The 16,001-nt window shown below is 44.6% G+C and overlaps 1 protein-coding gene and 1 non-coding gene across 2 annotated transcripts in view; one reads left to right on the top strand and one right to left on the bottom strand.

The window, feature by feature from the left end:
• The window catches only part of bptf (bromodomain PHD finger transcription factor), a 60,598-nt gene extending 47,506 nt beyond the window's left edge, over positions 1-13,092 (bottom strand). The window contains exons 1-7 of the mRNA XM_056287978.1: positions 12,414-13,092; positions 10,359-11,178; positions 8,812-9,032; positions 6,619-6,813; positions 3,054-3,287; positions 2,858-2,943; positions 2,347-2,702 (exon numbers count right to left, since the gene is read on the bottom strand). Of these exons, the coding sequence (XP_056143953.1) occupies positions 2,347-2,702; positions 2,858-2,943; positions 3,054-3,287; positions 6,619-6,813; positions 8,812-9,032; positions 10,359-11,178; positions 12,414-12,909 (2,408 nt within the window). The 5' untranslated portion in view covers positions 12,910-13,092. The remainder of the gene's footprint in view (positions 1-2,346; positions 2,703-2,857; positions 2,944-3,053; positions 3,288-6,618; positions 6,814-8,811; positions 9,033-10,358; positions 11,179-12,413) is intronic.
• Positions 13,093-14,421: 1,329 nt separating this feature from the next.
• trnas-aga (transfer RNA serine (anticodon AGA)) lies at positions 14,422-14,503 on the top strand. Its single transcript has one exon. It is a non-coding gene; the product is annotated as a tRNA-Ser (tRNA).
• Positions 14,504-16,001: the final 1,498 nt, after the last annotated feature.

Genomic DNA, 16,001 nt, shown 5'->3' on the forward strand with positions numbered 1-16,001 from the left:
GCTGCTACTACCACTTTTGGCTGCTCCCGTTAGGGGTCGCCACAGCGGATCATCTGTTTCCATTTCTTTCTGTCCTCTGCATCTTCCTCTGTCACACCAGCCACCTGCATGTCTTCCCTCACCACATCCATAAACCTCCTCTTTGGCCTTCCTCTTTTCCTCTTCCCTGGCAGCTCCATATTCAGCATCCTTCTCCCAATATACCCAGCATCTCTCCTCCACCCATGTCCAAGCCATCTCAATCTCGCCTCTCTTGCTTTGTCTCCAAACCGTCCAACCTGAGCTGTCCCTCTAATATAATCTTCCTAATCCTGTCCTTCTTCATCACTCCCAGTGAAAATGTTAGTATCTTCAACTCTGCCACCTCCAGCTCCGCCTCCTGTCTTTTCGTCAGTGCTACTGTCTCCAAACCATATAACATAGCTGGTCTCACAACCATCTTGTAAACCTTCCCTTTAACTCTTGCTGTTACCCTTCTGTTGCAAATCACTCTTGAGACTCTTCTCCACCCACTCCACCCTGCCTGCACTCTCTTCTTCACCTCTCTTCTGCACTCCCTGTTACTTTGGACAGTTGACTCCAAGTATTCAAACTCATACGCCTTCGTCACCTCTACTCCTTGCATCCTCACCATTCTACCGTCCTCCCTCTCATTCACGCATAGGTATTCCGTCTTGCTCCTACTGACTTTCCTTCCTCTTCTCTCCAGTGCATACCTCCACCTCTCCAGGCTCTCCTCAACCTGCACCCTACTCTCGCTACAGATCACAATGTCATCCACAAACATCATAGTCCACGGAGACTCCTGCCTGATCTCATCCATCAACCTGTCCATCACCATTGCAATCAAGAAAGGGCTCACAGCCAACCCTTGATGTAATCCCACCTCCACCTTGAACCCATCTGACATTCCAACCGCACACCTCACAATCGTCACACTTCCCTCCTGTACCACTCCTACATACTTCTCTGCAACTCCCGACTTCCTCATACAATACCACAACTCCTCTCCCAGCACCCTGTCATATACTTTCTCTAAATCCACAAAGACACAATGTAACTCCTTCTGGTCTTCTCTACATTTCTCAATCAACATTCTCAAAGCAAACATCGCATCTGTGGTGCTCTTTCGTGGCATGAAACCATACTGTTGCTCGCTAATCATCACCTCTCCTCTTAACCTAGCTTCTATTACTCTTTCCCATATCTTCATGCTTTGGCTGATTAACTTTATACCTTTGTAGTTGCTGCAGTTCTGCACATTGCCCTTGTTCTTGAAAATCAGTACCAGTATGCTTCTTCTGCACTCCTCAGGCATCCTCTCACTTTCTAAGATTGTGTTAAACAATCTAGTTAAAAATGCCACTGCCATCCCTCCTAAACATCTCCATGCCTCCACAGGTATGTCATCAGGACCAACTGCCTTTCCACTCTTCATCCTCTTTATAGCTGCCCTCACTTCCTTATTCACTATCCCCACATCGTCCAACCCTCTCTCTCTCTCATTTTCTTCATTCATCAGCCCCTCAAAGTACTCCTTCCACCTTTTCAGCACACTCTCCTCACTTGTCAGCACATTTCCACCTCCATCCTTGATCACCCTAACTTGCTGAACATCCTTCCCAGCTTGGTCCCTCTGTCTAGCCAATCGGTACAAAGTCCTTTTCTCCTTCCTTAGTGTTTAACCTGTCATACAACTCACCATACGCCTTTTCTTTTGCCACCTCTCTCTTCGCTTTATGCTGCATCTCCTTGTACTCCTATCTTCTTTCTTCATCTCTCTGACTATCCCACTTCTTCTTTGCCAACCTCTTCCTTGTATAGTTTGCTGTACTTCCTCATTCCACCATCAAGTCTCCTTGTCTTCCTTCCTCTGTCCTGATGACACACCAAGTACCTTTCTAGCTATCTCCCTCACTATTTCTGCAGTCCTTGCCCAGCCATCCGGCAACTCTTCACTACTACCCAGTGCCTGTCTCTTAACTCCACACAACAGTCTTCCTTCTTCAATTTCCACCATTTGATCTTTGGCTCTGCCTTCACTCGCTTCCTCTTCTTGGTCTCCAAAGTCATCCTACAGACCACCATCCGATGCTGCCTAGCTATGTTCTCCCCTGTCATCACCTTGCAGTCTCCAGTCCCTTTCAGATCATGCCTTCTACGTAACATTTAGTCCACCTGTTCGCACTTTCCTCCGCTCTTGTACGTCATCCTATGTTCCTCCCTCTTCTTGAAATATGTAATAATAATAATGTCACTTAGCTGTACAGAAAACCTCATAAAGCCTCGCCTCTTGTGGTGTATCACATAAATTCATGCACAGGCAGAGGGTCCACTCTGTCATACCGGTGTGAGGCCCAGTTTGGATGCATAAAAGGTGCAGGGACGTTGGTCTCCAGCTGGATGATGGTGAGACGCAAGGTGGAGATGGTGAGGACTCTGGACCCATGGATGGAGCCATTCCACTTGAACTCGGAAGCAGCGGTCAAGCTGAACTTGTGGGAGAGGTGGCGCCTCTTGTCATTGTCCTCCCGATGCTGGTGCTTATTGAGGGCAAGGACGTTTGTGCTGTACTGGTTGTGGTAGACTCTGTATTTGCCCTCCTGGCCCAGCTTGAACAAGTTGTTCCTGTTGGTCTTCACAGGGTCCTTTTTGACAGTACTGGAGCGGGAGGCTTCGCTGTCAGACCTTGCAGGAGATGACTGAGAAATGCAGAGAGGCAATGTTATCTAAAAGTTAACAGTGAGAAGGGGGAATGAGAGATTCATCTTCAACTTGACGCTTTTCCCCCTACAATGGAGAGTAAATGACTTGCAATCAGAATTCTGTTCATGAGAATGAAAATTACATGACTTACCTCCTTGCTGCCCTTAGGCATCAGGTTATTGGACTCCTGTCCTATTGCTGCTGTTCTGCCACTCTTGACCTTCTCATTGTACTCCTCTGTCAGTTCCAGAAAAAAATACAGTTAGCACAATAACAAGCTTACCTATTAGAGGTGTGGACAAACAATGTTTGATTTCTGAGCGCAAACCTGATAGTGTCCTGTTTACCTGTCCCATCCTGGCTGGTGAAAGAGGACTGGGAGGACCTGTCAGCCAGGTCAGGCTCCTCTGCTTCCCTGAGGCCCACAGTTCCTGACTCCTGGCTGCTGCTACTATTCCCCTCAGCTGGCTGAGGTGACTGCTGCTGCTGCTGCTGCTGCTGCTGCTGCTGCTGCTGCTGCTGCTGCTGGCTCTGGCCAGGGGCCCTCTCCTGAGCATTAGACTCAGCTTTCACGTTGTTCTCTAAAGAGAAGATTTGTTACAAAGACTGAGTAGAGAGGCAGGTAAGAGCTTCAGAGGAATTCTGAGTGTGAAATTAATCATGCAGTCATCGTTGGCTCTAATCTCTGAGAGAAGACACCAGGTGTGTGAAACAATAGCATTTGGGGGATTACACAAAATAGCAAGACAGACTAAATGACACAAATTAAAACCACAGTGAAAACAGACTGGCCAGATGCATTCCTTGCCTTACCTGCTCCAGAATGACAATGCAATTAACATATTACACCAACAGAGTGCTTAATCGTTGAATACATTTAGTGGATGAGCACTTTGCCATTCAAGGTAACCTGATTAAGACTAAATCCAACCTCCAAATACATAGCCATGAAAAGCTATACAATTGCATTAGCTAGTGTCCCAATTTAGGAGACGCCAGAGCTGCATCCAAGTTGTTACAAGGGCAGATTCTGCTCTTTGTGGTTGAGGTAGCAGGTGTGTTTTCCTGGCAAAAGCTCTTTGTCTCAGCAGAAGGAACCCAGACCCCCCTTGGTTGGTGCTAGAGTGAGAACTGAGAATGTGCTGTCTCTCGGAGCGAGATCAAATGAATGATTCATATCTGATATGTTATTTGATAGCCTAATTTTTATACAGGTTAGATAATATTCATATTAGTTTAAATAAACAATCTGATAGTATTTTTCCAGCTTTGCGCCACAAGAATTGCATACAACTTTATCTCAAGGTTCCAACATTTTGCTGTCTACTGACCAAAATTTGAAGTATTTCCAAACGGGGCTTTTTAGATTGCTCAGAGTGCATATCACTCTCTCTGCAGGCGAGATGGTTTGTGAACTCATTCCCTCATTACCACACAGTTGTTGTTGAATTATTCACTCGTTTCAGCTTGACCTACATTTCATTTTCAATCAATGAAAGTGACGTTGTGTGACTCCTGTCAGTCATGCCGTGCATTCAGTGCAGCCGCCCAGGCCCACGCGAGAACTTGCAAGGCAGACAGCCGTGGTAGTGCTGCCCCCACCCACCCCACTCAAGCGATTATTAATTTCACAATCAAATGTCTTTTTTTCCTTTTTTACAATTTGATTATATAATCAAATTTAGAATATTCGGTGACAGCATTAATATGTATTGCAATATTAAAGAATAAAATGGCGAGACGATTTAACCAGATATGTGCAGCTTTATAACTTTCAAAGTTCCATTTGAAACGAATACATCACTAGCAACGATTAGGGTAATTTTAGAGGGGAAAATAAGGCAGTTGTCTACGAAGCCATTAAATCAGACTAAATTATATTACTAGTCAAATGTGCTAGAACATTTTTCTTCAAGTTTAGTTGTAACCAGGGTAGTTAACCATAGATTTGTTATGTTGGTTATGTTACTGTCCCTTTAAATGAAGTTGACAAATATTGATATGCTCCGTCTCTGCATGCACAGAGCACAACAGGCGGCTTTCTCTTGTCGCACATCTTTTTTCTTCCTCTGTCATCGGTGTGGTTCAGTCCGTCGGAGTTTTTGGAGTAAAAACAGATTCACAGTTGATTAAAGTTCGTGAGCTGAGGTATAACCCTGAACCACAAGAGTTGGCCGAGGAGTTGCTACTTCGTATGGAGATATACTTAAGACTTTGAATATTTGATATTCCGGCTGGGTTTTGTTTTTGGAGCTCTTCGGTTGGACCTCGAGTCGTCATCTGTCCACCGTTTCATCGGCTGTCATTCCACCAACATCATAGTCATCACCTGGGACATCTTGTGGGACATTCATTGCAAGAGGGCGGTAGGACTTTTGAGTGCACTCGTTTTATTTTATTTTCATTTTATTTTCCCTTTAGTTTAGTCTTTTGCTTATTTTTTTATTCTATTAGTTGAACTTTGAAACTTTTCTGAGATCTCAGGTTTTTGTTTTGTTGTGATCCACCAATTATCTGTTTTTGGCCAGTGGTGCATCAAGACATTCGGTGTGTGGAAAGACATTTGTCGGTTGTAATATATTGTGCAATACTGTGACCTTTTAATTTTTTCATTAGCTATAATATAGTTCCTTTTTACATGCAACTACACAACGTCCCAATGGAAAATTCCATGAGAGGGAAAACTATTTTCACTATGTATTCAGATGTGTACTGACGATAACAGAAAGACATAAACGTAGGGAAAGGGTTATTCATCTAGCATTGCATGAGAAGTGTGTTTTTGTGGAGCTAGACAACCAAAGTAATCAGATTTGTCTGAATGAACAACTTTAAGTTTAATGTCCATCACTGGAGAGAATAGTCTGTCTTGTTATTTTGAAGATTCTGAAACATTTAAACTTGTTCCTTATAACTAAGGGACTAGCAAAAGGACCAACAAAGGAGCTCTTTCGCAGCAATGATTATCAATGCAAGTCAACAGAATTAGTTATGTTCTGCACAAGCTCACTCTAAGACACTTTCTTCTCAAGAGAAAGTACAACTATAGTAAACGTAAATGAATCCTCAAATGAACAGAGGCTCCCACCAGCCAGCTTATAGATGTATAACTCAAGCTAGGAAAGCAGCTATGCTACACTGAGCAGCAGTCAGACAGAACAAACTAGCCAAACAAACGCATCCAGAGACCTACCATGACTAGCATGACAATGAATGCTCAATAGCTTGGCCATCCAATTGAAATGTGCTCTGCACCAAAGGTTGGGCATATTTTGAAGCAACTAAAAAGCACAGGCAGATGGATGTAGATGGATGCACACATGCAGGTCAGCAGCAGCGTGCGACAGGAAGGGTGAGTCGACTGGGGAGAGATTTTGCAAACATCTTTACATGGGATGAACAGTAATCCTTCTTTGACTCTCCTGTGTACCTGTCCTCTCCTGCTTTGTCTCTACGGAGGACTCCCCACTCTCCTGGCCTCCATGGGGGGCAGGCTGGGTCCCCTCTGTAGGTTCAGGGGGACTGGTTTTAGGGACAGCCGAGTCCTGGATGGCTGAGCCAGGCTTAGGGTCAGAGATGTTACTCTCATCTCCAGAAGCAGAAGGGGCTTTGGCTGCTGTGGTTATGATATACAATTACACCGGACGTACAGGACAGTCAGAATCATGACAGGCCTTAAAAGCACTGATGATTTAAAAGCATTCTTGCCTTAGTAAGAGAGACATATTGACAGTTTACACATAGTTTCACCGACATGCTTCACTATTGTGAAAAAACTCCAAAAACACTGTGGGGACTTGGGGGGTTTGCCAGTAAGTCAGAGGAAACGGCACGCGAAAGACATTAAAGGAAAAGGGATTGAGAAAGGAAGCCCAATATACACAAGAATGTGTAGTAGTGGATCTCCCTTACCTTGCAAAGTAGTATCTTCTTTAGATGCAAGATCTTTGTTTTCTCTGTTGTCTGTCTGTGAGGCGGGTTCAGTAGGGCTCTCAACTGTCTTGGCAGGGCCAGTTTCTGCTGCCTGCTGCCTGCCTTCGGCCTCTTCTGCTCGCCTCTTCATTTCTTGTGTCTCCTGACCGAGCTTCACCCGCTCCATGATCTCTTCTAAAAACGGGGGAAAAAAAAGAAATTACATCAACTAAGAAAATAAACAGCGACAATAATGTAACTACAAATTGGTCGGACCAGCCGCCTCAAAGATAGTTTCTACCCCCAGGCAGCTGGAATAGTGAACAGTAGGCTCCTTGCATAACTTTCACTGATTCATTATTTTGTGGGATTTCTGGTTTATTTATTGTTTTTGTTATTATTTATTATCTCCTTATAGACTGAGAGAGCCAGGGCATATGCATTTCATTGCCTTTGAAGGTACATGGTACTTTACTTTTTATATTCATATGATAATAAAATGAACTTCAACTTGAAATTTGTCATGAGTTGGAAATGAGCTTTTGCATTTTCCCTTTAGAGTGAACTGGGATAAAAAACACACTATAAACACTGTACTCCCAGGATTGTGATAGTGACCTTGTACCAAGAAATCTACATCATATCAGTAGACTGTGGAAACTTGAACATATAATGAAGCATGTTAACAACGCACTTTTCACTTGGAATGGAAAAAAGCAAAGCAGAACAAAAAAAAACAAAAACAAAAAAAACAAAAAAAAAACAAAACAACTGAGTCCAAAACCAGAAACTAGAGCACGAGAAAAGCCTGCATCTGATTAAATGATAGCAAGAGTCCTTTTTTTTTTCAAGGTTAGGCCATTCTTGATCCACAGATTCAATTTGAGAAATATGATGACAGATAATGTAAGCTAACCGCCACTGCTTAAACGTGAGGCAACACTGAAATTGAAAAGGGTGATAATGGCACAGTACTCAACACTTCTACAAACCTACTCAAGACAGAAATAAAGCAAAAAATGCATTTGAAACTACTGATAAAACCGGCAAGGAAGGATTTTCTTTTCACCAGTGGGCCCCATTCCCTCAGGGGTTGGGTTTCATAAACTGTAGTTTTCACAGGAAAGAGAAACAGCCGTGCCACTACCGGTTCTAGTGAACAAAGAAAGGTGTAGGCAGCAGTGCACTAGAAGAGTGACGGGCTTAAAGGCAGGAGAACACTCACAGCAGCACTCATCAATCATTTTAGATGGATAAAAAGCAACAGAGAAAATAGGTGCTTTAATAATAATCTATTTCTTTGTGTGTACAGAGCACAATCCCAACACACACACACACACACACACACACACACACACACAACTTGGTGGTTGAGGAGGCGATGCAGCAAACATTTATTTCCAATCAAACATGCTACCGCCTTCAGTTTGCACAGAAAAGTCTGGATTCAATAAGCTGGATGACAAATGTATTTGCAGAAGACATTGGCCCTTATAGAGCAGAGAGAAAAGCCGGTTAAATAGCAAAAGATATTGCTAATAAAATCAATCATAAAGTCTTCTCACCACTCTCCCTACAACAAAGCAGGGGGCAGGGACAGTTAAATGCTGTCTGGGAGAGTAGCAGGAGGAGGAGGTGAGAACAGCATCTGACATTTCTGTGTCAACTGTCATCTCAGCTGCACACTACTGCCTGATGGTAGAAGCACTACTATCAGGAGTTTAGATAAGAGTATGTTGGAATGTAACCCGCAGGACACATGGACAAGTGTATAAACAAACACACACACACACACACACACACACACACACACACACACACACACACACACACACACACACACACACACACACACACACAAGCCCAAGTCACACAAATCTTAATCACTGACAGTCAGATCAGCAATATAAACAATAAATTCCCTTGTCATGTCATCATATGAAATAGCCCACGTACACAGAGGAATACATCCCAGTGATGAGCACCAGTCAGGGAACTTTCTGTATCTCCCCTCTGTCTATATTTTGTTCTGCTCCATTTTCTACACAAAACCTATTCAAAGATCCTGGCTAAATGGAGAACCAGTGGACCACACCAACTATTATCCTTCACAAGTCCAAAATGTGTGGTAGACATCTCTTTTGAGGTGTTAAAACCTGAAAAAAGAAAACGATAACAAAAACAATGGCATACCGTTTGCAGCAGTGAGGAAGGCCTTATTGTTTCCACGAGCCTTGTTTGTGAGGTCCTCTGTGATGTCCATGTGAGCCTGCACCTCCTCTTTCAGCTCCTCCAGGGTGGCATAGAGGTCCATCTCCCAGTAGTCCTTATCAAGGCACTCCATGAGCTGCCCAAGTTGTGCCTTAGTGCTGTAGTACCAGATCTGTTTCTTCTCATGCTCCCCGTCCTGCTCACTGGGGCATGGGAGAGGTGATAGAGCAATAATTACCATTACATATAATTTTAACAAAAATCATGGCATTAACTCATCCTTATTTGAGTAAAAAAAATTTACTCCCAAACAGCATCACAGCTGAATGATTTGTGTGATATTAATGGCCAGAATCATAGTAGTTAAAGAATCAGAGTAGTTATGCTCAAAATATAAAAAACCTTTTAACAGTAAAAATATGTTGCACATCCATCGTTGATCTAACCTTGGATAAAACATCACACCAAACAATATGTTATAACCCATCATTCTGATTACTGCATAAATTAATAGTCCTATATTCCTTTTTCATAATACCCAAAATGATAGTGAGAATCTTGCAAGGTGCAGCTAATGTTTACAGTACCCAAACTGTGTTTGCCGAGACATTATAAACTGCTTTCTCTAGGACCGGGACTGAATTTAAGTTCTTGAACAAGGAGGTGGAAAATTAGTTTCCCTCAAATGAACTTGTTATAGCAAAAAAAACAAAATTTAAATGCCATGCAAATTATACAGGTACCAATGATGCGAAACATGCAAACAGCATCAACGAGATTAGGCGTAAATCTTTAGTCTCATAGGCCAACTGAAGTTGTTTCAGTCAGATAACTGATTTATATCTAGAGCCATAGTTAATTTCTCCTTCACAAAAATGCAGAAAAGGGTCTCCTCAAGCTCACTGATGAATTTCAGAGCTGGAATAGAGCAATACTTTATCTAAGCAATCACTGTTGAGATAGGCACAAGGACAGAACTGCATTTCTTTACTGTAAGCAAAAAAGTAAAGATGACTCTTTTATCGTAATAAAATTATATGCCGGGAACTATGTTAGGGGTTAATTTAGTTTCAATGTCAAACCACTTTGCATTTTAAGAACCTCTAATTGCAACTGGTTGCTTAAGTGTGTGTATATTATTTTAACCTTTCTGAATTCAGCTTGTTGTGCAAGGTGTATGTATTTCATGTTAAGGATATTTCTAGGTTTTTTTCTTTTTCAAAAGATTAACATCTTATTGAGAATATACTACATAACTATCAATTAATATCTGCATGTGCACAATGGTAGTAGCTAGAACCCGAAGTCTAACATTTTCTCCAGGGTTGTCCAATTTGTCTATCCTGATCTGATTAGGAATACTGAGACATAGTAGTCTTGTTTTAAGGGTCTTCTCATTTTCAGCGGTGTCATCTTCAACATATTGTATATCATTTTTAAAAGAAAATAAAGACATGACAGTATGACAGGTAATTTTAAAAGAACAAGTGGCTGATATGAAGGCTAGGCCAGGGTGGTTCAAAACTTACACAATTATCCTTCTGTTGAAGAACCAGTATTTTCTCTGGTGGCGGTCATATCCGATGGGCTCCTGGCGGATATAGGGCCTGTTTTTCTGCATCTCAGTCACAGAGTCTGTAACACCGGGTACCTTGTGTGCCACACAGATCTCACACTGCCACTCATCCTCTGGAACTTCCTCCAGTGGCGGTTTCACACACTCCAGGTGATACACTGCTGAGCAGGTCTCACAGCAGAGCAGGTCCCCTAGGCGATGACAGACTCGGCAGTGGTCGTCGTACTGCACCACCCCCTCTGACATCAACTCCTCACGGGCAATGTTGGTGGTGAGGAACTGGTCAACTAAAAATTGCAATACCTTGATCTTGCTCTCCAGAGGGCCATAGGGGTAATCATCCATCTCCTGGTATGGCAGGACATGGTGGTACTCCTGGTCACTCTCACAGTAAGACCGCAAAACCTCAGGCCATGTCATGCCGTCAATAAAGTATAAGGTGGAGTTGACGCTGTCCTTAAGGTCAGCAGGGCCAAAGGTGGTGTTGGAAGAGTCTTCCTCACGCATAATGGCCTTTAGCAGGGCAATGTGGGTCTCTGCTATTAACGTACACTGCTCCTGGCCAACCAGTGCCGCACAAAAGTCCTCAAAACGGAATGGGGAGAGCCGTAGCACTGTGCTGAAGTTGCGCAAAACTTCATAGATGGAGGCAACGTTGAGAAAATCATCACTTGGTATCAGGAGATCTTCAGAGGTTTCTGGAAGCTCAAGAAGAGGAACCTCCTCCTCCAGGATAGGACTGCGAGGTCGGGTAGCCCGCAGCTTCTTCTTCCCTGTTGGATTAAGAGCAAGATCTGTGAATCATGATGAGACTAATATAGCTACACCCTAAGATCATTGGGAACAGCTATCAATGCTCCCTTTCATTTTCAGATTAATATGATCTTTATGCCAATGTTTTAATATGACCCCGTTTCGCTTTATGTGATATTACAAGGCCATAATGAGTCTGTCAGGATTAAAGAAATTCAGAGGGGCTATCTAATATATCCCATTTGTCTACAAAAATCAAAATCAAAATCAGTTTATGTAACTGTGTTTCAGTGGCCCAAAATGTTTTAGATCACGCTTGGAGCCAATTGCTGTCACGTACTAACCGACACTGGAGGTGTAAATCATGACTCAAAATCGTAGTAACAGTCATAGTAGTAGTACTGGATTTACGTTGATCAAAGCAACTTATTGGCTGAGTCTGGATCTGAGACCGTGTCATACACCTACAACTATACTCCTAACCCCGCTAGGCAAGCATGACGTTAAGTTAAACGTTAATCAGAAAACATGTCATAACCTCTTTGTTTTGGGGGGTCATTTGACAGGTCCCCAAATGCTGTATGCAAGGGTGCATCACGCATGTGACAGGTTTGCTTGAATATGCCAAATTGCAATGACAAAACATGCTAGGCTAGCTGCTCAGCTAGCATTAGATGCTCGGTACGTCTCACGGAAGTGCAACAGCATTTAACGGTCGTCCTAATGACAATCTATGACGCTGAACTAGAACAATGAGATATGTTAGACAAATAAACCTCTAACTTCCTATGTTGGTAGATGTTTGCGAGGACCATCGCCAAAGTAGTAGCGCTGCAAGACAGCGTTGCCGAGCCAACGTGCTAACGTTATCCGGCGAAGCCAGTGTGCTAACGTTATCTTGGCTAGCAATTAAGCTAGCCTTTGTAGCTTTCATGCTAAGTTGTTACACAAAAGGTGCTTTCGCAGCAAACTGCAGGAACAACAGTCCCACAAACTGTGACACTTTCTTTTGCTAAGAGCTCTATCGTATGCCAGCAGTATGACGCTTCATGGACGCAGACCACCATCGGCAGCATTTAATGAGTGGACTGCGGCCTGTGTTCATACAGTGTGCATTCTCCATTTTGAACAATACAGCCTCTGGTACTGTCAAAAATAAATACCAACGACTGAGCATTAAAGCAAAGGGATTTTGCAGCTATTGGTCGTACACGATACATCCCCTGATCGACCCCTCGATGGCGTTTCATTTTACCCGGAGTGCTGGCGTGTGTGCTCTGACTGCGAAAGCTACTCTCCGTACAGTAGCTGTTATCATCTTCCTCCTCATCCAGCACGTTATCCAGGCAATCGGAGTCTTCCTTGAGGGCCTCCTCCTCCTCGGATAAAGCCTCTTCCTCAACGAACTCGTCCTCCTCCGATCTCAAACTGACAGCGTCGTCGTCGTCCTCGCTCTCGTGGTCGTCGTAGACCACCGTTTTGGAGAGAGCCGTCCGCCTCCCTCCACGACCTCCTCTGCCGCCACCTCTGCCTCTTCCCCTGCCCCGGGTTGACGCGCCCGGTCGGCCCTTTCTTTTCCCCCTGGTCGCCCTGGCGGGGTCCCTTTTGGGGCTCTCGATGTCCTCATCGCCGCTGTCTCTCAGTCTCGGTTTCAGATTCCTCCTTGGTCTTAAACCACGCACCGGTGCCGCGGACGATTCTTCTGGGGGTAACGTCAGGGGTTTGGGCGGCCTGCCCCTTCTCCCTCTCATGATAGGCAAAATCTATTATTTTCGATCTCTATTTTTTGGCCGTCGACGCAAGCCCTTCGGAAATGCGAGCGAAGGCGGATAAACCCCGAGTAACGGCCACCGGCGAGGATTAGGAAGCCGTAGTCCAGTTAGTCCCCGGTCTCGGTTTGGCTGGGAAAGCTCAAAACGGTAGCCCGGCGTCCCGTTTCGGTCCGCGCAGAGCCGCCATCTTTCTTCCTTTCTCCGATGACTGAAAAACAGGAGGCCCTCGCTCGCTCGCTCGCGCTACGGGGGTCACGTGGTGACAGTTCTTCTGGTCCAGTAACTAACTCGGTTTGAACACGACGCTTCATGAAAGCTGTCAACATAAACCGCCGAAGTGGCGGCGTCTGCTCTGAAAGTGGGATTTCTTTAAAGCAGCTGCAGCGTGAACTTTTTTTCTTTTAATGAACGTGAGCTCGACTGCTGCCATGTAGCTGATTTTTTTTTTGCTCTAAGAAGTAGCTGATAAATTGTCATTAGCGACGTTATAACGCTTCGGCAACGGTAACGATTGTTTGTGAGCTGTCGCACGGGTCGCCAATGTAATCGCGTAGCAGCGAAGCACCACGTACCCGCGCATGCGTGCAACACGTGAAAATAACAGGTGTGAAGAGTGTGTGACTGTTATTACAATCAAATGAAATAAATGAGTTGTTTTCTTCTTTGTGTTCATATTGTAGCGAATTCGGGGAACAACGCAACCACAGTGACTGCCGCGGCCGGGAAGCGAACCCGTATCGCCCGCACCGCAGGAGGCATCGCTGACCGCTAGACTAAAGGATCAGACCCGCCAGCCAGCGGCCAGCGTGTATTCTTCTCCATGCACGTTACACTACCCCCCAAAATCCAGCGATGGAGTGACCGTAAGGCGCCATCCCACTTCTGACACCAATGTAGCGGATTGGGAGGCACTCCCAGGAACCGCCACAGCTGGGACGCGAACCCGTATTTTCCACTACGCAAGCGACAACGTTAACCAGTCGACTAAAGGGCCCGACCCGTTAGTCAAGGACCAACGTGTCTACTTATCCATGCACGTTACAATATATTTTTTTTAAATTTATTTCAGATTTTTCCCTTTTTTCTCCCAATTTAGTGGCCAATTAATCCCTATTTTAATTCAAACACCCACCCTCGTATTGCATGCGTTCGCCAACTGCATCTCTCCGGCCGGCAGTCTCGAAGGAAAGCGCCTCCCCACTTTCGTGACAAGGCGAATCCAAGCCGAACCACTGTTTTTCCGACACACACAGAGACGCATTCACATGACGAACAAAAGCCGACTCCGCCCCCCTCCCGAAGACAGCGTTGCCAATGATTGCTGCTTCATCGAGTCCGGCCATAGTCGGATCTGACGAGACCGGGTTGCGAACCCCAGTCCCCAGTGGGCAACTGCATCGACACCAAGCCGATGCTTAGACCGCTACGCCACCGCGGACCTTACGTTACAATATTTTGAGATGACCGGAAGTGTATATGTGTAAAACAACAGTTGTCGTGGCCGAGTGGTTAAGGCGATGGACTAGAAATCCATTGGGGTCTCCCCGCGCAGGTTCGAATCCTGCCGACAACGTAAACTATTAATTTTGCCGCTCCCTCGTCTAAACATCAGCACATTCGTCCTCATCAACTCTCGATATGTGGAAAATGTGCATGGCCGTATTCAAATATCATATACCGTCCTCCGGAAGTTCCACAGCATATGAAACACCCCAGCCAACCTACACCCGCTCACACAGCGAACCCTAATGATAATGGCGATACAAAGTCATGTTTACTTGGATACGATGACGACGCCGAGGCAAACATGAGATAACACATATTGACGGTTTCTCCCAAACTTGTGCTGCTCATTTGCATTAATGTTGACAGCAGCTTTAAAACTGACAGGCCTACTTACAGCTGCAGTCCATAGATACGTTAAATAGCGCCCCCCAATTAACCCAGGTTACATCCATCACCTTTCACTGTCAACTATTTGGCGATGGACAGATACGAGGTTTGAGAGAACGTTCTTCCAAACGTAAGTCTTGTTGTTGATGATGATGATGATGATGATGATGATGATGAGTTACAAATTACTCGCCAATACAAAACTCCATTATGGCCGCAATGTGGTCTCCCTTTAGTAGGCTGGACGAGCGATTTATCAATCAAGTTGTATTTTTTACAGCGCTTTTCTAGCTGCAACAGCCACGCAAAGCGCGAATTATAAGACATATTATCCATTAGTGGTTCACATACTTTCCTGGCTTTTTCCAGTTCTTGAAGGAGCTTCTTCCATTTTCAGAAAACCCTAGACATAATTGGCCAAGGCCATAGATTAGATCATTAAACAGTTTTAAAATGGGCGAATTATAAGCCTGGTACACATTTAAAAACCTTATTTGAATTCAGAAATTAAAGTCAGAATAAATATCTGACTTGAACATAATATTTTATCTTATTCCTTAGATGACAATGGCGACAGGCATGGGCGCAAGTCCATGGATACTGGGATGGCATCCAGTGCTTTACCTGTGCCCCGTCCATAGGGTTAGAGGTTGTGTCAGGAAGGGCATGCGACGTAAAATTTTACCAAATCATGATACTGTAGCGAACTCGGGGGCGACCACAGAAACTGCCGCGGCCGGGACGCGAACCCGTATCGTCCGCACCGCTGCCGCGTCAGTTCCTGTGGTTGCCCCCGAATTCTCTACAATACGGATTGACAAGACCGCTATCGGTGCTGTGACCTGACGGGGTACCGATGGAAACTATCAAATCCGCTGTGGCGACTCCTGGGAAACGGGGAACAAACCGAAAGAAGATTCCTTAGATGACAAAACGTTAAAGGGGGGAAGGCATATACTCACCAGTAGGTGGCGGTAGCACATCAGAAAAAGACCAAACAAAAAGCTCGCGTTCTTCTGTACAAACAAAATGTGCACGTGGTTGTGGAGGGTTAATCAGTGTTTTGGGGCACAATCAGTGGAATCCATTTCAAAATGGAAAACCCAGACAGCTGTGGCCTTTAAGAGACCTTACATGACCGGTCACCCACACATTGTGTTTGTTACACCAGACCAACC

Source organism: Lampris incognitus, chromosome 10 (genome assembly GCF_029633865.1).
Source record: "Lampris incognitus isolate fLamInc1 chromosome 10, fLamInc1.hap2, whole genome shotgun sequence".
In the NCBI taxonomy this organism is placed as follows: Eukaryota; Metazoa; Chordata; class Actinopteri; order Lampriformes; family Lampridae; genus Lampris; species Lampris incognitus.